General features: G+C 37.9%; 1 protein-coding gene across 2 annotated transcripts in view; it reads left to right on the top strand.

Annotated features, from left to right (window-relative positions):
- The window catches only part of DNAJC1 (DnaJ heat shock protein family (Hsp40) member C1), a 247,390-nt gene that overhangs the window by 179,078 nt on the left and 43,350 nt on the right, over window positions 1–24,962 (top strand). Inside the window, exon 9 of one of the 2 annotated variants that reach the window (XM_507688.8) lies at window positions 19,152–19,271. The exons of the other annotated variant lie outside the window; for it this stretch is intronic. Coding sequence (XP_507688.4) covers window positions 19,152–19,271 — 120 coding nt within the window. The remainder of the gene's footprint in view (window positions 1–19,151; window positions 19,272–24,962) is intronic. 2 annotated transcript variants of the gene reach the window in all.

Here is a 24,962-nt window from a genome sequence, read left to right as displayed (position 1 = left end):
TATGCTATATACATACAACGGAACATTATTCATTCGTTAAAAAAAAGACTGGTAGATGCTACACTGGGGATGAACACTGAAAGAAGTCAGAAGCAAAGGGCCACATGATATAATTCCATGTTTATGAAATATCCAGAATAAGTAAATCCGTAGAGACACAATGCAAATATGTGTTTTCCAGAGACTGGAGACAGGGGGTTATTGTTTAATAAGTATAGAGTTTCAGTTTGGGATGATGAGAAGGTTCTAGAGATGGACAGTGGTGATGGCTTGTACAACAATATGAATGTACTTAATGCCACTGAATGGTGCACTTAAAATTGTATACTTTAAAATAGTTGGCCGGGCGTGGCAGCTTACACCTGTATTCCCTGCATTTTGGGAGGCCAAGGCAGGTGGATCCACCTGAGGTCAGGAATTCGAGACCAATCTGACCAAGGTGATGAAACCCCGTCTCTACTAAAAATACAAAAAATTAGCCAGGCATGGTGGTGGGCACCTATAATCCCAGCTACTCTCAATGCCTGAGGCAGGAGAATCACTTGAATCCAGGAAGCAGAGGTTGCAGTGAGCTGATATTGCACCACTGCACTCCAGCCTGGGCAATAAGAGCGAAACACCATCTCAAAAATAATGGTAATAAATAAAATAGTTAAAATGTCAAATTTTATGTTATGTATGATTTACCACAATTAAAAATAAAAGAATAAGGGCAGGTTTGTGACAGCCTTGTGAACTGGGTAGGAAGTGGGTGCTGGATGGTAGCACTGTGGTTTGCCCAGGCTGTAGAAAACAGATAAGACTTCCATCACCGTCCATCTCTCTCCAGAGGACTGTTTAGCAGTTCAGTAACACAGGGCTGACATTTGTTAAATACTGTTATTTTCTAGGACCTTAATATATGTCTTCAACTTATACAGCCTTACTTCGTGTACTCAAATGTATTTCCACCATCCTGTGTTGCCAAACTTTTCCTGTTTCAAGACACTAGTAGTCTCTGTTATTCACCGCATGTTTGTATACCTGTAAATAACGTTTATAGAACTCTCACACTTGAGGTGCATTTAGTATTGAGAACAAACTCTGTCTGAAATCCCTCTCTCGGATAACATACTCTTCTTGCCTAGCCTAGTTTTTGGTGTGGGGTATGACAGCCGCTCTTAATACTGCTACTGTTATTGAATGGAAGCTTTAGTATTCCTTCAGAAGAGCAAGTGAATTTAGTGTGTATGGTTACATGCCAGAAGAACTGTTTAATGGTAAATTCCTGCCCCTCTCAGAATGCCTAGAATCTTCCTGTTTCTTTCTGTCATTCATTCTGCTAATCAACCAGTCATTCATTCAACATAATTATTGTAAGCCTGCTATGTGTCAGGCAGTGTATGCTAAGATACTCAAGGAATTTGTCCATATGTTTTTACCTGTTGATACATTTATTGTATCTAGTTTTTATTCTCAAGTATTGAAACACATGAAAGAGTAACAGTGCACTTTATTTTTTTATTATTCAAATTAAAAGAACTATATAGACTGATATAGTTTATATTAAGCTTGTCCAACCCATGATGCCCACAGACTGGATGCGGCCCAGGACAGCTTTGAACGTGGCCCAACACAAACTCATAAACTTTCTTCAAACATTATGGGATTGTTCTGCTTTTTTTGTTTTTTTTTTTTTAAGCTGGTCAGCTATTGTTGGCATTAGTGTATTTTATGTCTGACCCAAGACAACTCTTCTTCCACTGTGGCCCAGGGAAGCCAAAAGATTGGACACCCTTGGTTTATATGTAAGTAAAAAGCATATCAGAAGCCAGAAATTTTAAGACAGAGAATGAATACTGAAGGAAGAAAATATGACAATAACTTTTTATTGAAGGAAGAAAATATGACAATAACTTTTTATTGAGATTAAGGAAAATACTCATCAGTGATAGAAAAATCGGACTAAATGTTAAGTTAGGAAAAAACACTAAACTACCCTATGTAAAAATGTAGTTAAATGGGTGGGCGCACATATATGAGCATCATCAATGGTGTCATGCTGTGGTTTGATCCATGTGTGAGACTGGTTTTTATACTTTTGACATCACTTTCCTTATCCCATCCTAGGAACCATCTTACAGATGTATACCACTGGTCATAAGGAGATCTGGTTATTTACTGCCTTTACCAAAAAGCAGCTCTTAAGCTCATAATTCATCTAAGTTTTAGTTTTCTCCTAAAAAGCTCCTCTAATAGATTTCGCTTGTGATTTTGCAGACTTCAGTTCAAGTCTCTTTGAACTGGCAGAGATTAATAAAGACCTAAATAACACTTGTTTTTAAAATTGTCATGATTTACAAATTACTCCTCTTTATTATGTTTTCCCTGCCTGCATTCTTATCCCTTTTCTGTAAATTACACAGACCTTCTCTTATTAGTGACTAATACTTGAAACTACCGACCATGGTAGTTTTTTCAATTTAACATGTATTAATATTTTCTGTGCACCTGGTTTATGTCTAGGACTTTGCTACTAGATAATATAACAAAACTGTAAAGGAAATTATTTTCCAGGATAAAAACCACTTATCCTGATCTTTAGAATTTTCAAGCCTCGTCATGACTGTTCTGACACCTAAAATTATAATCCTACCTTAATTTTATGGAACTATTCAGAGGTATCCCACTTCAGCAATTTGGCTTGATGTGTTTATCATCACATAACTATGATACAATATATATGTATGTTCATTGTCAGTGACAATTTAACACTTGTATTTCTAACCCAAAAAACTGACAGTGGATTATTGGGCTAAAATTGTTAAGGTCTTACTCTAGCCCTGTCTTTGATTACCTTGTGAACTTAAGAAAATTTTTTCAAGTTTTGTAGGTCTCAGTTTTTTCTTTCTTAAAAACAGAGCATAAGACTAGATTGTCTCCATGTATTTATTTATTTATTTATTTATTTTATTATTTATTTATTTATTTATTTGAGTCGGAGTCTCGCTGTGTCACCCAGGCAGGAGTGCAGTGGCGCGATCTCAGCTCACTGCAACCTCCGCCTCCTGGGTTCAAGTGATTCTTCTGCCTCAGCCTCCTGTGTAGCTGGGATTACAGGTGTGCACCACCATGCCTGGCTAATTTTTGTGTTTTTAGTAGAGATGGGGTTTCACCATGTTGGCCAGGCTGGTCTCGAACTCCTGACCTCAAGTGATCCACCTGCCTAAGCCTCCTGGGATTACGGGTGTGAGCCACTGTGCCCTGCCAGTTGTCTCCAATTATTGAAATGAGTCTGTTCTAAGAGAATATAACAAAACTAAACTAAAAATGTTACCCTTCATGCTTTCAAAATGGTAATTAGATTCCAGTATACATATATGATTTCGGTTACTATACTAAGAGTCGGGTACCATTCTGTTGAATAATATGACCTTTCATAAATACTGGATGTGCCATAGTAGAATATAGTGGAAAGAACACTGCAGGTTTCTAAGTTCCACTATACCATTTACCGGTGATATGTCCTTATACATTTTTTCAATCCTTTTAATTTATTTTAGTCTCAGTTGTTGTTTTTTTTTTTTCCTGAATAGGGTAATAACAGAAAATGTTCTGCCTGAAGACAGAATACTTGTTCCCTTGAGGTCATATTTAATTTTAAGAGCTATAAATCTATAAATTAAAATGTCCCTTGAGACATAAAAATGTCTGTTTGGTGGACTTCTAACTTTAAAGCAAGAAATGTTCATTTTGAGTATCATGAATCCTAGGAGAAATATATAATTATTGTCATTTCTCACTTGTATGTGAGTAATACATGTCTATTAATATATCTAGAATTTTATTTTCCTACCTCCAAAGTGGCCTGGTAGGCTTCCCATCGATTTTCTCATGGGTTCTTCTATTTTTCCTCAAAATACTCATTCGACAGTCATTCATTGACTTTATAATGTGTTTCAGGCATTGAGAATATATAAGCAAGAGGCATAGTCCCCAAACTTTAGGAGATTATAATCTATAGAGAAAAACAGTTATATAAAGAAGCCATCATAATATAATGTAATTTTAGTAAAACTATATACCACTGTATATATTGCATTTTTTTCTACAATTCCTGGCTCATAACTCACATAGATGTTGTTACAGTCCTTTGTTACAATATTGAAGGCAAGAGCAGGCCTGAGGAAACAGAATCTCTCTCTCTCTCTGACCTCCTGCCCTCCTTTCACCTGCCCAAAGCAGGACTCAGTCTGATAGTGGGTCATAAGACCCTCATTCCAGAGAAGGTTTTGCCCCATACTCTGGAGGAAGGAATGCTGCACAGAGAGACCAAGAAGATTCTGAACAGACAGGCCTGGCTGGGTTTCCCTACTCAGTCTATTAGTATAAGATCTTTTTATCTAATCCCATTTTTGCATGATTGTCAATCTTGCCTACATAATGAGGCCTCCATAAAAACCCATAAGGACAGGGTTCAGAGGGCTTCAGGATAGCTGAATGTGTGGAGGTTCCTGGAGGGTGGCGTGCCCAGAAATGATATGGAAGCTCTGCACCCCTTCACCCATCCCTCACTCTAAACGTCTTTTCACCTGTATCTTTTGTAATATCTTTTAAGTAAACCAGTAAAACATATTTCCCTGAGTTGTGTGAGCCACTCCATCAAGTTATTTGAACCCAAAGAGGGGGTCATGGGAACCCCAACTTGAAACCAGTTGGTCAGAAGTTCTGGAGGCCCAGGCTTCCATCGGGTTGGAGGGTCTGGGGGAACTCCTGGGGACTGGGCCCAGAGTCCTATGGGATCTGACACTGTCTCCAGGTAGATAGGGTCAGAATTGAATTGGCAGACACCCAGTTGGTGTCTTCTGTAGAATTGATTGCTTGCTTGCTGTTAAGAGAAATCCCCACATATTGTGGGTCACAGAAGCCTTTTGTATTTATTGTTTTTGTGTTTGTGTGAAAGTGGAGGAAAAACACAGTTTGAAAGTTTTCCCAGGTGTATACCCAAGAGAGATAAAACATACGTCTACATAGAAACCTGCACGTTTGTTTATAGCAGCATTATTTTTAATAATCAAAAAGTAGAAACAACCCAAATGTCCATCAGATGGACAACACAGACAAAATGTGGCATATCCCCCGCAGACATAGAATATTTTTCAGCAGTAAAAAGAAATGAAGTACTGATATATGCTACTACATGGACCTTGAAAACATTATGCTAAGTAAAAGACTGCATATTATATGATTCCATTTTTATGAAATGCCCAGAATAGGGAAATCTATAGAGACAGAAAGTAAATTAGTGGTTGCCTAGGGACTGAAGCAGTTAGGACAAATTAAAGGTGACTGCTAAAGGATAAGAAGTATCTATTCAGAATGATGAAAATGCTTCAAAATTGTGCATGACTTTATGAATATACTAAAAAGCATTGAATTATACACTTTAAATAGGTGAATTTATGGTGTGCTAGTTAATTTCTTTTTTTGTTTGTTTTATTTGAGACAGAGTCTTGCTCCATTGCCCAGGCTGGAGTGCAGTGGCGTGATCTCAGCTCGCTACAACCTCTGCCTCCTGGGCTCAAGCGATTCTCTTGCCTCAGCCTCCAGAGTAGCTGGGATTACAAGCATGTGCCACCATGCCCTGCTAATTTTTGTATTTTTGGTAGAGATGGTGTTTCACCATGTTGGCCAGTCTGGTCTTGAACTCCTGACCTCAGGTGATCTACCCGCCTCAGCCTCTCAAAGTGCTGGGATTACAGGTGTGAGCCACTGTGCCTGGCCTATGGTATGCTAATTAGATCTCAATAAAAAAATTTAAAAAATCAATATCAAATGCACAAAATGTGACCATGCCCCAAATTAAGAGATTAAATAACTTCTAAAGGCCACCTCACATGTTCTGTGATTCTAAGCTTCTATAATTTAAATTATATCAGTGGTAAAGCAATACATTTTAAAATTTGAATTTCAAAGCGTGACCAACAAGCTAGTAGACTAATGCATGTCCTCCAAAACTTTTTTTTTTTTGAGACGGAGTTTCCCTTTTGTCACCCAGGATGGAGTGCAATGGCGTGATCTCGGCTCACTGCAACCTCTGCCTCCTGGGTTCAAGTGATTTTCCTGCCTCAGCTTCCCAGGTAGTTGGGACTACAGATGCACGCCACCATGCCCAGCTAATTTTTGTATTTTTAGTAGAGATGGGGTTTCACCATGTTAGCCAGGGTGGTCTTGATCTCTTGACCTCTTGATCGCCTGCCTTGGCCTCCCAAGATGATGGTATTAACAGGCATGAGCCACCGCGCCTGGCCCAAAACTTTTTTAAAACCAAACTTTTATTGCTTTTCATCAGGTCTTAAAGCTAGTGTCACGTTGTAAAGTCTTTCTATTAGTGTCATGTTAGTCCTTAAATACGATTTTGCTTTATCCCAAGTAGTATAATAGTGATGCATCTAACTTTGGTTTCCTTCAATTTACTCTTCTGCATTTTTCTAAAAACAAGGTTTCAGACAGTGAATTTTAATATAATCTTATGTAAGACTTTTTTCTACCTTTCAGTATTTAAAAAACAGCAGAAAATAAGTAAATAATGACTGCACAGAGATTTTCTAGCATAGATTTAGCAGTGCTTATTTTCAAAATAAATCATTTTGAATCTTTTTGAATAGTATGGCAAAAGTTGGGTCTTACTCATTTCTTTATTTATCGGGGAACCTGCCCCTGATAGTCATGTAGGTTCTTTTCTATTTTTCCTAAGCGTCGGCCAGGTTGAGAAATAAAGGGACAGAGTACAAAGTGTAAAGCTGGGTGTCCAAGGGAGACATCACATGTCAGCAGTTTCCGTGATGCCCCATAAGCTGCAAAACCAGCAAATTTTTATTAGTGATTTTCAAAAGGGGAGGGAGCATACGAATAGGGTGTGGGTCACAGAGATCACGTGCTTCACAAGGTAATAGAATATCACAAGGCAAATGGAGGCAGGGCGAGATCACAGGACTGGGGCAAAATTAAAATTGCTAATGAAGTTTCAGCATGCTTTGTCATTGATAAAATCTTATTAGGAGACAGGGTTTGAGAGCAGACAACTGGTCTGACCAAAAATTTATTAGGCGGGAATTTCCTTGTCCTGATAAGCCTGGGAGCGCTATGGGAGACTGGGGCTTATTTCATCCCTACAGCTAGACCATAAAAGACAGCTGCACCTAAGGGGGCCATTTTAGAGGCCCACAGGGACGCATTCTCTTTCTCAGGGACGTTCCTTGCTGAGAAAAAGAATTCAGCAATATTTCTCCCATTTGCTTTTGAAAGAAGAGAAATATGGCTCTGTTCCGCCCGGCTCACCAGCGGTCAGAGTTTAAGGTTATCTCTCTTGTTCCCTGAACATTGCTGTTATCCTGTTCTTTTTTCAAGGTGCCCAGATTTCATATTGTTCAAATACACATGCTCTACAAACAATTTGTGCAGTTAACGCAATCATCACATGGTCCTGAGGTGACATACATCCTCCTCAGCTTACGAAAATGACGGGGTTAAGAGATTAAAGTAAAGACAGGCATAGGAAATCACAAGGGTATTGATTGGGGAAGTGATAAGTGTCCATGAAATCTTCACAATTTATGTTCAGAGATTGCCATAAAGACAGGCGTAAGAAATTATAAAAGTATTAATTTGGGGAACTAATAAATGTCCATGAAATCTTCACAGTCCACGTTCTTCTGCCATGGGTTCAGCCAGTCCCTCTGTTCGGGGTTCCTGACTTCCTGCAACATTTATTCTTAAATTTTTTTGCAGAATACATTTTTTTTCATTAAGAGCTTTGAATTTTAATTTGGCTCTTGTATGAACTTCCTAGGAGGTCTTAAGAAAATCATTACATCTTTTTTTGCTGGTTTCCTAACCTTAAAGTTGATGATAGTGTTATTGTTTCAGGAAGAGCAAGACAGAACATAACTTTTATAGAGCACTGGAAACATGAAGCTAAAAATAAAAAAATGAGGGGAAAAAAAATACAAGGACTGCAAGTCATGATAGGACTTTCTCATGTGGTCAGAGTGTTCAGTAGTATATTTAAGGACAAAGATTTAAATAAATGTAAACATTTATGTGTAATTTAAAATAACTTTATTACAAAAAATGCTGTGATGAGCATCTTAAACAAATTTTAGCATATCACCATGTTTTTCTTACAGGTAAGAAAAGTAGGTCCTGAAGGAAGGTCCTCAAACAGATGTACACACAGTCTATTGATTTTTTTTTTTTTTGAGACAGAGTCTCGCTTTGTAGCCTATGCTGGAGTGCAGTGGCGCGATCTCGGCTCACTGCAAGCTCCACCTCCCGGGTTCAGGCCATTCTCCTGCCTTAGCCTCCTGAGTAGCTGGGACTACAGGCACCTGCCACCACGCCCGGCTAATTTTTTTTTTTTGTATTTTTAGTAGAGACGGGGTTTCACTGTGTTAGCCAGGATGGTCTTGATCTCCTGACCTTGTGATCCACCCACCTCGGCCTCCCAAAGTGCTGGGGTTACAGGCGTGAGCCACCGCGCCCGGCATTTTTTTTTTTTTTTTTTTTTTTAAGAGACAGAGTCTCGGCCGGGCGTGGTAGCTTACGCCTGTAATCCCAGCACTTTGGGAGGCCGAGGCGGGAGGATCACGAGGTCAGGAGATTGAGACCATCCTTGTTAACACGGTGAAACCCCGTCTCTACTAAAAATACAAAAAATTAGCCGGTCATGGTGGGTGGCACCTGTAGTCCCAGCTACTCGGGAGCCTGAGGCAGGAGAATGGCGTGAACCTTGCAGTGAGCGGAGATCGCACCACTGCACTCCAGCCTGGGCGACAGAGCGAGTCTCCGTCTCAAAAAAAAAAAAAAAAAAGAGAGACAGAGACAGTCTCTCTTTGCTGCCCAGGCTGGTCTCGAGCTCCTGTGCTCAAGTGAATCTCTTGCCATGGCCTCCCAAAATGCTGGGATCACAGGCATGAGCCACTGCACCCAGCTGGTCAATTGATTTTTGACAGTAGTGTCAAGGCAATCCAAAAGGAAAAAGGATAGTCATTTCTTTCTTTCTAGAAGTCTTGCTCTGTCGGCCAGGCTGGAGCGCAGTGGCACGATCTTGGCTCATTACAACCTCCTCCTCTTTGGTTCCAGCAATTCTCCTGCCTCAGTCACCCAAGTAGCTGGGATTACAGGCTCACGTCTGCCTAATTTTTGTGTTTTTAGTAGAGACGGGGTTTCACCATGTTGGCCAGGCTGGTCTCAAACTCCTGACCTCAGGTGATCCCCCCGCCTCAGCCCACCAAAGTGCTGGGATTACAGGCGCCCATCTAGGATAGGGTATTGGAACAACTGGATATCCATATAATAGAAAATGAAACTTGAAGGCTGGGCGCGGTGGCTCATGCCTGTAATCCCAGCACTTTGGGAGGCCGATACAGGCGGATCACTTGAGGTCAGGAGTTCGAGACCAGCCTGGCCAACATGGTGAAACCCCATCTCTACTAAAAATACAAAAATTAGCCAGACGTGGTGGCGGGCCTGTGATCCCAGCTACTCGGGAGGCTGAGGCAGGAGAATCGCTTGAACCTGGGAGGCAGAGGTTGCAGTGCGCCAAGTTCACACCACTGCCCTCCAGCCTGTGCAACAGAGGGAAACTCCGTCTCAAAAAAAAAAGAAAATGAACCTTGACCTCTGTCTCATCCTTGAGATAGGCAAAGATTTCTTAGGATACTCTAATCACTAACCATAAAAAAATAGAGAAATAGATACATTGAACTTTATGAAAATGAAAAGCTTCTGCTCTTCAAAAGACACCATTAAGGAAATGAAAAGGCATATATTGCCAACAACTGTGAAGAGTTTGTTTCATGCTATATATGGACTAAGCCTTCCCCAGTTTCATAGATACTGCTGGTAGAAAACTTAAAACTCCTGGGTCAGAGATAGAGGACAGTTTATTACTGATAGCAATAGCAGTTATCAGAATATCAGTATGTTTCTGCCAGCTCCCCAAACCTCAGGTGTAACAGGATGCATTAGCGATTGTACAGATTCCACCTTGGCCCACAAGGAGGACATCTATTGCAGTTTGATCATCAAGAACAACCCCCGGCAGAGAGTTCAGGCTTACCTGAATGACTTCTACTACCATGGTAGGATGGTGTCATGGATCAGTTCAAATAATCAGGGAGCTATAGTGGCTCCATGCCATTAAACAAGTCTTAACATTGTTTTTAGTTCTGAGCAGCACAGTACTGTGGCTTGTGGCTTAATGTTTTTGGCTACCCATGATTTATATGAGATGGCAAGAAGGTCCTCATGTCTGACGCCATCTGTTTCAATCTTGAGAGCTCTTTGACACAGTGCCCTAGCCACAGTGCTTTCTAGCTGAGGTCGTGGAGTTTGCCCCTCTGCCTGACTCAAGCTAGCAATGTGACCTTTGGTGAGTCTACCTTAATCCAGAGCATCTGCTTTCCCATTACTAAGATAAAATCTCTTAAATCCTCCTAAATTTCAACATAAGGGCTAGAGGAGTTTTCCAGAGTGGCAGGGCTGACTGCATAGATTTACGTACATTTCTTTGAGTTACTTTCTCATTTTCTATGAGGTTACTTTTGTTCCACTTTCACTGGATTTAGCATTCTATTAATAAATCCAATCCAGGGCAGTAAGAGCCTGAATACTCTTCAAGTCGTCGTCCTTGGTTTCCTATAATACAAGAGTGTATCTTTCTCTGCGAGATCTCCCTGAAAGGATGAAAGCACCCAGGATCCACTTTGAGACACTTTGCTGTCATTTCCAAATGGATTTAAGGTTGGCATAATAGACTACAGACGAGGTTGTACTGTAAGACAACCCACCTGATCCCATTCTTCCCTAAGAAGCATTACACACCCTGCCCCCTTATCTCCCAAGTGAACCAGCCATTGTTCTAATGATTGGCCTGGTTTGTGCTTATGAATTTCTCTTTTCATGCTCATTATGAGTGTGTATCTCTAATTGTTTTCTGAAAGGGAGTAGACTTTATGGCTACACAAAATGAATCTTAGTACTGTTACTTAGTACTTGTTACAGTGGTACAGACCTGAGGCTGACCAAACAGGATGGCAAGGAAGTCCCCTAACCTGGGAGAGATTTAGGAACAATAAGGATACCTTTATAGCAGCTGTGTTTGAACCTATTTCCTGGTATTCAGCATGCAGCCACTTCCACAATTCTTCCTTATTAATAGACAGTAAAAGGAAGTGACATTTGCTGCCCAACCGACAATATAACTTAATTAACATGTTCACTGTAGGTGCCCAGGAACTTCTGCAAATCTCTACAAGGCCCTCATTCAGAAAGAGGAAGAGTCTGTGAGAATCCCATCCTAATCACCAAAACTGTCAAAAACTGTAAAGAGTTTGAGATTTTACCTTACTTGTGAGCAAATAAGGTAGCCTGCTACAGTTTCATGAATGCTGGTAGAAGACATGAGACTCCTGGGTCAGAGACAAAGGGCAGTTTATTACTCACAGCAGCAGCAGTAGCTAGAGTATCAGCATTTTTCTGCTTGTTCTCTGAGCTTAGTTCCCACAGAGTAAGAGGGCCAACTGACTCCTAAACAACCAGTGCGGTGTATTACAGATGAGGAATCCTGAACTTAGATAACTCAAATTTTTTACAACAGGCAATAAACATGGCTACCCATTCCTCTGAGGAGGCAATATCTTCACTATACTGGACAATAAGAATGTTTGCCCTGGCTGGGCGCAGTGGCTCACGCCTGTAATCCCAGCACTTTGGGAGGCCAAGGCAGGTGGTCAGGAGATCGAGACCATCCTGGCTAACGCGGTGAAACACCATCTCTACTAAAAATACAAAAAAAATTAGCTGGGCGTGATGGTGGGCGCCTGTAGTCCCAGCTACTCGGGAGGCTGAGGCAGGAGAATGGTGTGAACCCGGGAGGCAGAGCTTGCAGTGAGCTGAAATTGCGCCACTGCACTCCACACTCCAGCCTGGGCGACAGAGTGAGACTCTGTCTCAAAAAAAAAAAAAAAAAAAAAGACTGTTTGCCCTTTGACCTTGAGGGAGACAATGTCTTTTCCTATTACTGCCTATCCATTGGGCCGCTTGAGCGGCCTCACTGTTTGGCAGTTGGCTTCCCCTAGAGACAAGTAACCCAAGAAAGAGCAAGGCAGAAGCTGTATATATATATATATATATATGTGTGTGTGTGTGTGTGTGTGTGTGTGTGTGTGTGTGTATGTATGTCTTTTATCATTTATCCTTGGAAAACACACCCTATCCCTTCCACAGTATTCTATTGGTTTTTCATGTCAGCCCTAGCCACTGTGGAAGGAGACTACACAAGGGCATTAATACTAGGAAGTGGGAATCACTGAGGAACACCTTGGAGGCTGACTTGTTATCACAATGGCTGTATAGTTAACACCATAGTTTGCTGAATAAAGAGTATATGGGAACTCTGTACTATTTTCTAAAACTTTCTATAAACCTAAAGCTATTTCAAAGTAAAAGTTAAAGAATTTTAAATGAAAATATAAGGTCCAGGAGTGGTGGCTCATGTCTGTAATACCACACTTTCGGAGGCCAAGGCGGGAGGATCACTTGAGCCCAGGATTTCAAGGCTGCATTGAGCCATATTGTGCCACTGTGCTCCAGCCTGGGCAACAGAGCAAGGCTCTGTCTCTAAAAAGGAAAAAATCTATTAAAAAAGAAAATATAGATTATAGACCAGAAGAAAATATTTGGTAATACTTATATCTGACAAAGATCTAGTATCTACAAAATATTTAAAAATCTTAAAACTAATAAGACAACCAATTAACAAATGGTCAAAAGACATGAACACGTACTTCAAGAAAGCATTCACTTGGCCAGTAAGCACATGTGAAGATATTCAAGATCATTTGGCTGGCTGGGCGCAGTGGCTCACGCCTGTAATCCCAGCACTTTGGGAGGCTGAGGCAGGCAGATCACGAGGTCAGGAGTTCAAGACCAGCCTGGTCAACATGGTGAAACCCCGTCTCTACTAAAAATACAAAAATTAGCTGGGCGTGGTGGCGGGCACCTGTAATCCCAGTTACTCGGGATGCTGAGGCAGGAGACTTGTTTGAATTTGGGAGGCGGAGGTTGCAGTGAGCCAAGATTGCACTGTTGCACTCCAGCCTGGGCAATAGGGTGAGACTCCATCTCAAAAAAAAAAAAAAAATCATTTGTCATCTGGGAAATGCAAATTATTACCACAGTAAGATATATTTCAGTCCCACCAGAATGGTCAAAATTAAAACAACTGACCATGTCAAGTGTTGGTAAGGATGTGGAACAACAAGAATGCTCATGCATTGCTGGGTAGACTGTAAAATAGCACCTCTTTGGAAAAATACTCCTGTAGTTTCTTACGAAGTTAGACGTACATTTTCCCAATGACCTTAGCAATTCCACCCCTCTGTATTTATATGTGAGAAATTAAAACATGACCACTAAGAGAGTTTTACGCAATATCCATAGCAGCTCTATTCATTCATAAGCTAGCCTTATGAATGAAAGCTAGCAGCAACCCAAATACCCATTAATAGGAGAATGGATAGACAGATTGGGATACAGATCTTTCTTCTGATATGTGTTGAGAATATTTGCTGCTAGTTTGTGGTCTTCCTTTTCATTTTTAAAAATAGTTTCTTTAAAAGACTAAAAGTTTAATTTTGGCAAAATCCAAATATTTGTGGTTTTACCATTTCAAGTCATTACTTGCACACAACTCTCACACTGATAGGAGACTGCTAAATCCTCTGCAGTTAAGGAGTCTGTGGGAGACACGCAGGGGTGTCAGTTGTTTTGCAATTTGGACAGATTCCAGAACCTTTGCTTAAAAGGGGCCCCATTCAAGGTGAGTCATTTCGCAAGTAACAACATATATGGGCTTAATACAATTTGTAATGAGAAGTATGTTTCCTCCAGAACCCAAAAGAGCCTAAAAGAAACTGTGGGTGCTATGAGAGTCAATAGCTGTTTCTTGACAGTGTCATGGATGGAGTTGCCTTCAGTTTACCCAATAATGTTCAGAAATACAACCAAGGCCTTGCTCTGTGTGTAAGGCGGTGGGTAACCCCATGAGCTCTTTTCATTTGTATGTCCCGAGTGAGTGTATCAAAGGAATCTCCTCAGCGGAGGAGGTCATCAGTGTGATGTCATACCTGCATTCCTGGGGAAAGTAGGGTGCAGTTTCAATCTTGCCCTCGAAGATTGTATGATACAGTGAGGCTGTTTAAAGTACCCCGTGGTAGCTGGGTAAAACTGTATTGGGTCCCTTTGGAGGCAAACTGCAGTCAAGAGTGTTGAAATAGGCACTGAACAAAACATATTCACCAAATCTATAATACCAAAATATTTACCAGTTGCTGGTTAGATGAAGTCAGTAATTTCAGTTATATTGGGTATGGGTCCTTAGTGAAGTCCACAGCATTGAGGTTGAAGTAATCCACCAGGAGGCACCATACATTCCTCCCAAGTGGAAAAGCTGGTCAAATTGGGCTGTTAAATGGACAGGCAGTGGGGATAATCACCCCTTTTCTAAATAGGTCTTGTATAGTGGATTTTAATCATTAAAGGCCCTGTTTTAATTTACATCTGGCTGTATTAACTGTTTTCATGGGGAAGCAGTACGTCCATGGGGTCCATTTTAAAAAGGCAATTTGTTAGTGCCAAAGACTTAAAATTAATTCATGACTCATTGGGTCAGAGTGTCCATGACCACTATGGGATATTTTAGAACAATGGGTGTGATGACAACAGGGAATTAAGGCAAGACAGAATTCCTGTGGTTAGGGCGAGGCATGCATACTTGTCCTTTATATTATGTTCAATAACTCCCCTAAGATTATAGGGGGACCCTTGTTTAAATTTAGGAGGATCCCCAATATTGATTAAGGGCACAAAGGTTTGCCAATTGGTATATTTCAGTAGATGTTAATTCAGAGCCAGTGTCATAGAGGGACAAAAGCCAATTCCTGCCCTTTTATCTATGTATTGTATAAATTCAGTGAATTTTGAAAAACCAGTTGGGCCAAATTGTGGACTTCTGTTTTAGTTTTTGTTTTTTTGTGTCCTGCCTATTCTGAACGGAATTGTGTGCCTCCAAATTCACATGTTGAAGCCCTAACTCCCAGTGTGACTGTATTTAAAGGTAGGGCCTGTAAGGAGATAATTAAGGCTAATGAAGTTGGAAGGGTGGGGCCCTAAATCGATAGTACTGGTATTCTTAAAAGAAGAGGAAGAGAGACAACAGACTCCCCCATTCCCCCCACCCCACCACACACATACACACACACATGAAAGGCCATGTGAAGACTGAGCAAGAAGGCAGCCAACTGCAAGTCAGAAAGATAGGCCTCAAAAAAGAATTTCTCTTCCTAAGAGTAAAAAGACATTTGAGGTTATTTAGTTTTTAATTTTGTTGTTGTTTTTATACCATGTATTTATATATATTTGTCAAGGGCACGCCTCCATTTTTAAATAGGAAAGGAAAATTATATAGCTGAAAACTGTGCACTAAATTAAATGCACTAAAAGTGTTTATAGAACTTGAGGGTAAGAGATAATTAGATTATTAGACATCCAATCTCATCCCATCCCATCTAATACATATTAGATATATACATCTAATATGTGTATATATATCTAGTAATGTGTTATGTATATCTAATGTGTTATGTATATCTAATAATGTGTTATATTATTATGTATAGTAATGTGTTATATATTAACTGGGCAATGCCATGTAAGAATGTTATTTTCTTGGATAAAATTTCTGAGAATTTATGAGTTGAGCTGAATCTAATAAAAATAGTTGAATCCAAAATTTTAGCTTCTGTATTTATATAAATAATTATTATTAATAGGTCATTTCAATAGAAGTATTGCTCATTAGAGAGTTTCAGTATCTATTTATTAGATAGAAATGAGCCTTTTGTCATTAAAGTATAAAAATACAATAAACAAGTACATTAAAATTTTTTTTTAATTTGGCCATAATTTTTAGTGCCAAATAAATTATATGATGCTTTCTAATTAACATTTTATAGTCCAAAGCTGTGAGAGGAAAAGTCCATATAGATTACTTTAAAAATACAGCCCTACCCCAAGAATATAGAGGATTTTCAGAGACACCAAATCTTTGAACATAGTGGGTTTTATGGCAAAAATCCATCCCAAAGGTACATGATTTGGGAATATAATTTAAGTTTTCATATCAGTTCTTACTTTGGTTGCTATATTTTGAGGTCGTTACATTAAAATATTTAATAATTTGAAAACTTTTTATTTTGTATTCAGTATGGAGATTTATTCCCAGAATGGGCTTTTCTGATGCAAAATTGGAGTGCTTGTATAGTCACAACAGCTGTCTCCACACCATGTGGTATCTTCCATTACTTTACTGTAGAGATGAATATTTGGCCCGGTGTTTCGGTAAGATTGGACACACATGGTTTTAAGTGGCAAAGCAGTATGCTTATGCATTCATTTGACTTTCACAGCTACAGTTGGCTCCAGATTAGAAGAGGGAGAGTACATTCACGCCATGGCCACCCTCATGGCTGCTGTAGTAGCTGGATCACAGGAGGCTCTGTTGCTTCTAAAGACACAACTAACTATTGCCGAGGAATTACACATTCACCAAAGTGCCTTACAGCTGTAGGAGGGAGAATAATGCATTGCTAAAAGGGTTCTCTCAGATTTCAGATTATGGCCCTAGTCACTATCGAGCCTCTTTAAATATATTAATAATAAAAATTATGGCCATAAAATAACTATGAAACTTAAGACTGTCATAGCAGTAGGTGATTTTTCAGGAATTCAATCCAAATACTTTATATAAAATTTTTATTTTTCAGAAAAGTACTATGCTTTTACACACTCATTAATCTAATTAAAATCAGATTTGTTTTTAATGCCAATGTTTATGTATGCAGAGTATTTGGGAAGCTGATCTGTTAAAAATAGAAATTATTTTAAAGACTTAGTTTACTACCCAAAACAATGATTTATATTTTAGACATTGTAGACAATTTTTTTGCTCCAAAAATGTTAAAATAACATAGAAATTAGGTAATTTGATTTAGTGTGATTTCGTACATACTGTATGGTTTGATCAGTATATATCTTTATGCAGTGATCAACTTCAAGCTCTTCATGACATGATCTTTTACTGTAAGCTTATTTAAATTCTGCCTAAAACTTAAGTCTTTTGCATTTCTGAAACCGATTGGTCTACTTTTTAAAGCTTTTTAGCAATAAAACTATGATTTTGTTGAAAATCCAATTATATTTCTCTAAATTGTAGCTGAATAAGAATAATTCTTTTTTCCTTAAATAAAGACAAGGAGAAAGAAAGAAAAAACCCTCCGTGTAAATTTTTAAGTCATCTGATATGAAGAATTGGATTTCTGATATTCATTAAATATCAAAGAAATTCCGACCAGACCCAATGTGGGCTACCTTTTTATATAAGTGAATTTATGCCTGTATTGTAGAGGCTGTACTGATGAATATGTTTGAGGCTTTCAGCTCTTAGTGGATACAAAATAGAATGATTGATAAAATCCTCCCTACTATTGGCTATTATTTACTGACTCTTAAGTGGCAGGTTGTATTTATGCCAATTTATCTGCTTCAGGGAACATTCTTGATAGCAGAACAAAGTGAATAAAAGTAGTTTGCTTTGCAAATGAATGCAAATGGGAGAGCCTTTCGGAAAGCCCTTTAACAGGGGCAATGCACTTTGATTATGAGTGAAGCTGCCATTTGGACATGGTGAAAAGAGCACGCTTGAACCATTGATTGGGGGAGACAGTAAAAAGTCAGGAAGGGCCCCGTTAAGCTTGCAGTGAGGCAGGCGGATGTCAGTGTGGTTAGAGCACAGTGGGAGAATGACAGGGAGGATTAGTGTCAGGGAGAAGCTTTGCTGTAGCTGTGGAGATAGTCCCTGGGGTCACTCACCTCTGACTGTTGTTCTGTGCTGATGGTTCTGTAATGCAAACTGCCTGATGTATGCCTGTTCATTATCGGAAATGGTGATTAGAAAAGGTATTTGCCTCAAAGGTTTCCTTCTTTCCCTCTTTCTTTTTCTTTATTCTTTCATTTTAATTAAAGGAAAATAAGGTAGGCTTCCTCAGTCTCTATGCTGGCTACTGGAGTATTGTTTAATACCAGAGTGCTTTATTGCCTCTGGTGGGGAATAGTTCAGTACTAAAGTGTAATGTGAAATAATTGTAACGTGGTTATTTGTCGTTGGATAATAATTTATTTTTCTGTGCTCACTTTGGGGTTTGACTACTGCTAGTGCTGAGAAAAATGCAGAGAATATGCTTGCTGTTAGACTTTTTGCATATGCGTGTTTATAATCTCTAAGATATTTTTAAATTTAGTTTAATCATTTAGTCAAAGCTAAAAGTTGACCAAAATGAAATGGTCAAAATAAAATGAAATACTGCTTTACATGGACTTGATGGTTTGAGTCTTGGCCACAAGAGTTTCTAATTTTATTTCTGTTCTGAAGTTTAAAAAAAAAAAAGAGTGACATTTGACAAGCTAAACTTCTTGAAAAAATATTATTTTAAAATTGAATATCGTTACATAGAATGATCATAAAGTGTCATTGCAGTTCTGATTTCAGACCAGTATATTTACTTGTTCACATTTCATTTATACTTGTAAGTTTTTTATTTTTATTTTTGCTTTCTTTAAAGTGTGTGTTTAAAAAAAAAAAAAGAGAGCCCTTTAATAGTAACTTTATGTGAGGCATTTATGAGCAGCACTGCATTTTATAGCAAGGATGCATTTCATAAGCTTTGAGAATGGTTTCTCATTTTAATTCAAAACTAAATGGTCTTTTTAAAAAAATGTCTGCAAAACCTGGTTTTGCAATATTTATGCTTTCTTAGTTAGTATACATAGGAAATGAAATAGGCTTCTAGAGCTTTGCATTCCAGTGTTAAATATGCAGCTCAAATCTTTATTGAAACTATTAGATACAATTTAGTATTGTTTTTTACAGAAAGCATATTGCCAATAATTTGCTTCACAGCAATTATCTCTCAGTTATCTTTTTTTATTCTTCCAATTATCTTTTTATTTTCTCCCAATTATCTTTTTTTATTTTCTTTAATGTTTTGCAGGCACCTGAATGGACAGAAGAGGACCTCAGCCAACTGACAAGAAGTATGGTTAAGTTCCCAGGAGGGACTCCAGGTCGATGGGAAAAGATTGCCCACGAATTGGGTCGATCTGTGACAGATGTGAGTTCACTGAGATTTGCATTGTATAGAGAGAGAAACCAGAACAAGTCAGCTATGTAGAAGGCAGACATAGATGGGTTCCACAGTATCTTTGGGGAGGGGATACAACAATCCTTTTAGGACCTGAAGGTGAACCATTAATGCAATAAGTGAGAAGCAGATGTGAGCCAGTCCCCTGGTCCACAGTTAACAGCTGTGTGAGGAATTCTAGTGTTTAGAGACTTAAGCTACTGTAACCTAATCAAAGGAAAACAATGCCAGTTTTTATGTTTATAGTGACCCCTTTAACTGTGGAAAAAATAGTTCTCAAACTGATCAGAATTAGGAGGGTTGTATTTCAGCTGGATCTTTTTAACATTGAAGTACAGATTGCGATTGCTATTTAGACAGGTGGTTCTGATTAATTAAATGAGCAATATACCCATAATGCAAATGGTGTTGGCCTTTTTGTTTCAAGGATGATAGCAACAGTTCGTTTGATAAGTAGTTTAACCAGAAGAAACTGTGTGTGTGTGTGTGTGTGTGTGTGTGTGTGTGTGTGTCCATACCTAACATTTAAAAGATAAATTACTTACTTGGAAAGGTTTTGACTTAATGCTTTAGATGCTTTTATTGAGGAAATTTAGAGCAGAAAATTTTTTAGAAAGCACCTAGCACAGTGCCTGATGTGTAATATACTAAATACACAGTAAATGTTTAATTGAAATTGAGAAAAAATATTATTTTTATCAAATTGATATTTTCATGAGGGATAGTAAATATGCTTTACTAAATTTACTTTAAATAAATCCTATAGATCCAAAAATACTTAGAGGGTTACTGAAAGCAAAGATTTAAATTTCCCCTTCCATTCTGTTAGCATACCTTTAGGCCTTTTTTAGTACTGATAGTTTTTTAAAACCTGCAAAATGATTACTGAACATGGCTACCAAAAGGAGCTTATAAATGCTGTAAGTTACTTTCAATAATAAACTTCCACTTTTTAGTTTAGAAAGAAACTTACAGAAATTATTACAGTTGCGCATCTCTAATCCGTCACGTTGGTGCTCAAGTTGCAGATTTTTGAGCAATTTCAGACTTTTGGATTAGGTATACTTGACCTGTACTGTCAAGTTTTGTATTGTTTTGTTTTGTTTTTGCAATGGACCTGCTTTGAGAATTTTAAATTATATATATGAATATTGTTACTACTGTATAGGTCATTTAAAAGACTACAATCTGGATTTTTATAAGACGTTTAGCAATATTTTTGCTTCAGAGTTGAAGTTTGATCATAGGGGAAAATAGCTGAAGTATTTTGTAACTTTTTTTTTTTTTTTGCTGTGTTTCATGAGATTAGTTATCTTGAGTTACTAGAAAAGAACCATAAGGATAACTTTTCTTCAGCTAAACATGTTACTGGATGGTGTGTTTTATTATCTCGGTTTTAAGGTTGTTTGTAAAAGATAGGTTAATAATGACATATCAGTAAATATCTGACCAAATTAAAGACATTCCATGGTTTTTGATGTTTTAGGTACTATGACCTTCTAATTACATAGCTGCTATTAATACAGTGATTATCAAAAGAAACTAAAATAATTTTTTAAAGTTATAAAACATTGGTTTAAAAAGGCCCTAAACTTTTAGTTCAATTGCTTAATGAAAAATAATAGTAATACTAATGTATTATCTCCTTTGAAGACTGTACCACATTTAACTTCTAAGATAATATTTCTATAAGGCTCTACATTTGATGCTAAAGGCAGATAGGAAACTGAGTAAAGCAGTATTTTAATTTGTTGTCATTAAAACCTGGTACATTTTTATCTGTATTTTTAAGAGGAGAAAGATGAAAATTTTTTAAATGCCAAGAATACACAGGATATAACCAACAGAGCCTCATAGATCCTAGTATATACTTAATTTACTAGAGCAGTCTTGGTGCTGTCAAAAGCATCTTTTTAAACTTTCGCAAATTCATCCCATATGTCCCCTTTTTTTCCTCCCTAGACTTACCCAAGGCAGAATGATTCCGTGTCTGCAATAGATATTTTTTCCCTTTATCATGGAAGTGGAAAACCTGACATTGTGAAGTGATTTTTTTTTTGTTTTTTGGGTTTTTTTTTTTTTTGGCCAAGTGTTAGTTCTGTTTTCATAATAACAAAGGTACCTTGGAAATAAATATGTAATAAATCTAAACTTTTGTTGTACAAAAAAATGCCATTATAACTTTTCTTCTATGTCAATATATATATAGACCCACACTGCGTTTTCATTCTGTAAGCATCATCTCCATGGCTGGACTATTCATTTCAATAACTCTCCTGTCCCCCAACACATGCATATGTCCACACACACACACACACACACACACACACACACACAGAAAATCACTCTGTAAAAGAGAACAGGTGTCTGTAGAATCAGTAACTCACAGGGATGACTTGTAAATTACATTGAAACAGCTAAAATGGTTCAGCTAGTATTGTTTCTCTAGTATAATGTTAAGTGAAAGTTAACCACACTTTAAAAAGACCACTTGTGCCTCTTTTTGGCTTATGGTGTTAATTAGATTTGTTTTCATTAAGTATTCGATTATGAAAAAGTAGCCAGGTTCAATTGAGTGTCATCAGAACCTCTGCATACTGACCTGATCACCTGCCTATTTCTCCCTGGCTTTGCACAGCTGTTCTTTGACCCGGTTTCCTTGCCAAATTTGTAGCTTCAGGCTTAGTTCTCTTTCCTTCAAGAAACAATTGACCTTTTGGGAGAGAGGTGAGTGTGTGCCAGTGGTGGGATTTATGTGATTCTTTATTTGGGTTGTCGGATTACAGTTAAAAACCTTTTTATTCCTCAATTAAGAAAGAAATTAAGTATATTAATTGTCATAATTAGCAGAGTTAGATTGCTAAATTGTACTCTGGATAAACACAAGCAATTGTTTTTAAGCTTTTTAAAAAATTGACACCGAGTATATTTTAATTCAGGTATACCTAATCTGTAAGGCCTACTTTATTATAGATTAAATATTTTAAATGTTGATATATGCCTTTCAGCAAATAATTTTGGTAATCACAAAGGACACTCAAATTGTAAAAATAACAGCGGAAACAAAAACTGTCTCGCATGTAAAACCAACTTTAACATGATGATTAACTGCAGGTTTCCTAAATTAAGGTCAGGGGGCCCCAGATTTCTTGCTTGTGAAGTAATACTATTCTTTTGCCTGAAAGGATGTAAACTGATTCTGCTTCTCTCCCTGGTCACTAATCTCTTGCATTCTGGTTGTGATAACAGACTGATAGGAGATTTTTCTGCCTGTTTGGAAAAGGCCCAGGTAGGCAGCAAAACGAAAGACAGGTGGCTAGATTTAAACGGGCTTTTATAATTAGCTTAGTGCCATAGTGTGAGGTAAGAGGTGTGTAGTTATATATGTAGCCCATTATGCAAGTGAAGAGGAGGAAGGAAAATCATAAAATTCCCAATTTCATTTGTATAGCTCAACTGCAAGGAGATTCCTATTGGGGGAAATTTATATATTGTTATTATGCTGGTTTCAAAAACACGTAAGTGGACTGTTCCATGGAAAATAAGCATTATGGTTTATCAGTGAACTAAATATATAGTTATTATCTTGGCAAATATATTGTTATTACTTTTAGAGTCAGGCTAGCCCTACAAAAAATTGTAAACATGATAAGGACTGTTCTTTTGGTTTTTCTGCCTTCATCCTCACTGCCGCCGTACCAGTTTCCTGCTACAGTAGTTCTCTTGGTCTGAGCCACATCTCATACTCCTCTCCCTTCCTTCTCTTACCCTCTCAACCTTACAACTTTTAAAGATATTTAAATTTTAGAAAACATGTGCAGGTTTGTTATACAGGTAAACTCGTGTCACAGGGGCTGGTTGTACAGATTATTTCATCACCCAGGTATTAAGCCTACTACCCAATAGTTATGTTTTCTGCTCCTCTCCCTCCTCCCACCCTCCAGGCCCCAGTGTCTGTTGTTTCCTTCTTTGTGTTCATGAGTTCTCATCATTTAGCTCCCGCTTACAAGTGAGAACATGTGGTATTTGGTTTTTTATTCCTACGTTAGTTTGCTAAGGATAGTACCCTCTCCAGCTCCATTTATGTTCCCACAAAAGACATGAGCTCGTTCTTTTTTGTGGCTGCATAGTATTCCATGGTGTATATATAATCACATTTTCTTTATACTATCTATCATTAATGGGATTTCGGTTGATTCCATCCCTTTGCTGTTGTGAATAGTGCTGCTGTGAACATTCACGTGCATGTGTCTTTATGGTAGAATGATTTACATTCCTCTGGGTATATGTCCAGTAATAGGATTGCTGAGTCAAAGAAAGGGTAGTTCTGCTTTTAGCTCTTTGAGGAATCGCCATACTGCTTTCCACAATGGTTGAACTAATTTACACTCCTACCTACAGTGTATAATCATTTCCTTTTCTCTGCAACCTTGCCAGCATTTGTTATTTTTTGACTTTTTGGTAATAGCCATTCTGACTGGTGTGAGATGGTATCTCATTATGGTTTTGATTTGCATTTCTCTAATGATCAGTGATTGAGCTTTTTTTCATATCCTTGTTGGCTGCATGTATGTCTTCTTTTGAAAAGTGTCTGTTCATGTCCTTTGCCCACTTTTTCATGGGATTATTTAAGCTCCTTATAGATGCTGGATATTAGACCTTTGTCAGATGCAAATATTTTCTCCCATTCTGTAGCAAACCAACATTTATATTTTCAATTGCTTTGGTGATAATATTGATTATTCCATTATTCATTTTTGTAGTATTTTATGCTTTTCAGAACATTTAGATATACTTTTATTTGGTTTTTCATAATGACACAGTGAAATAGATAGGCAACCATTATTTTTCCCTATTTTACAGCTGAGTAAACTGCTGTTAAGATATTTGTTCAAGGTGACACAGTTGTTAGTAGAACTGGGACAAGATCACATATTTTGATTCCATACTTATATGTTTTTACCTCTGGTTAATTCTGCTTTACTGATGTTTGTATGGAAAATACTTTAAATTTATCTAGAGATTTATATCATTAACTCTTTTTTGATAAAACTCTGTGTTCATAGCAAAAAGAATACACTTAAGCTAAATTTTTTTCTAATCAACCATAATTTTAAAGAGATCTCTGTGAACATTTCTGTGTAACATTGTATAAACAATGTATAAATGTTGTATATCATTCTAGAGACTTTAGCGTTTCTCTGTATATGTATGGATATGTATAATTTTAATAGGATTAATCTACTTTCTGTCCTTTTCACATAGCTCTAGAACATGAGCATCTTTCATGGCAATAAATAAGATCCACATCATTTTTCTAAAGAGTTACATGATAGCCCATGCTGCCATGATATCATTAAAGAATATCCTATCGGTTGACATTTAAATTGCTTCCTTTTTTTGCTATTTCATTGAGATGGACATGGTGTTTTAAAAAATTGTCTTTTCACTCATATCTGTTTTATTAGCTTGTGTGCCTAGAAGTAGAGATTGCATTCCTAGAAGCTGCTTAGTTCAAGAATATGAATGTTTTTAGAGCCTCTGAGGGCTCTGAAATTGGCCTGCAGAGAGGTTATAACAATACACATTCCCACTAGTGGTATATGAGAGGTCACTTCCTCATACTCTCATAAAAACCAAACACTACATTTTTCACCATTG

Source organism: Pan troglodytes, chromosome 8 (assembly GCF_028858775.2).
Source record: "Pan troglodytes isolate AG18354 chromosome 8, NHGRI_mPanTro3-v2.0_pri, whole genome shotgun sequence".
NCBI lineage: Eukaryota > Metazoa > Chordata > Mammalia > Primates > Hominidae > Pan > Pan troglodytes.
The sequence above is the reverse complement of the archived record's forward strand: the minus strand, read 5'-3'. Positions and strand labels throughout refer to the sequence as shown.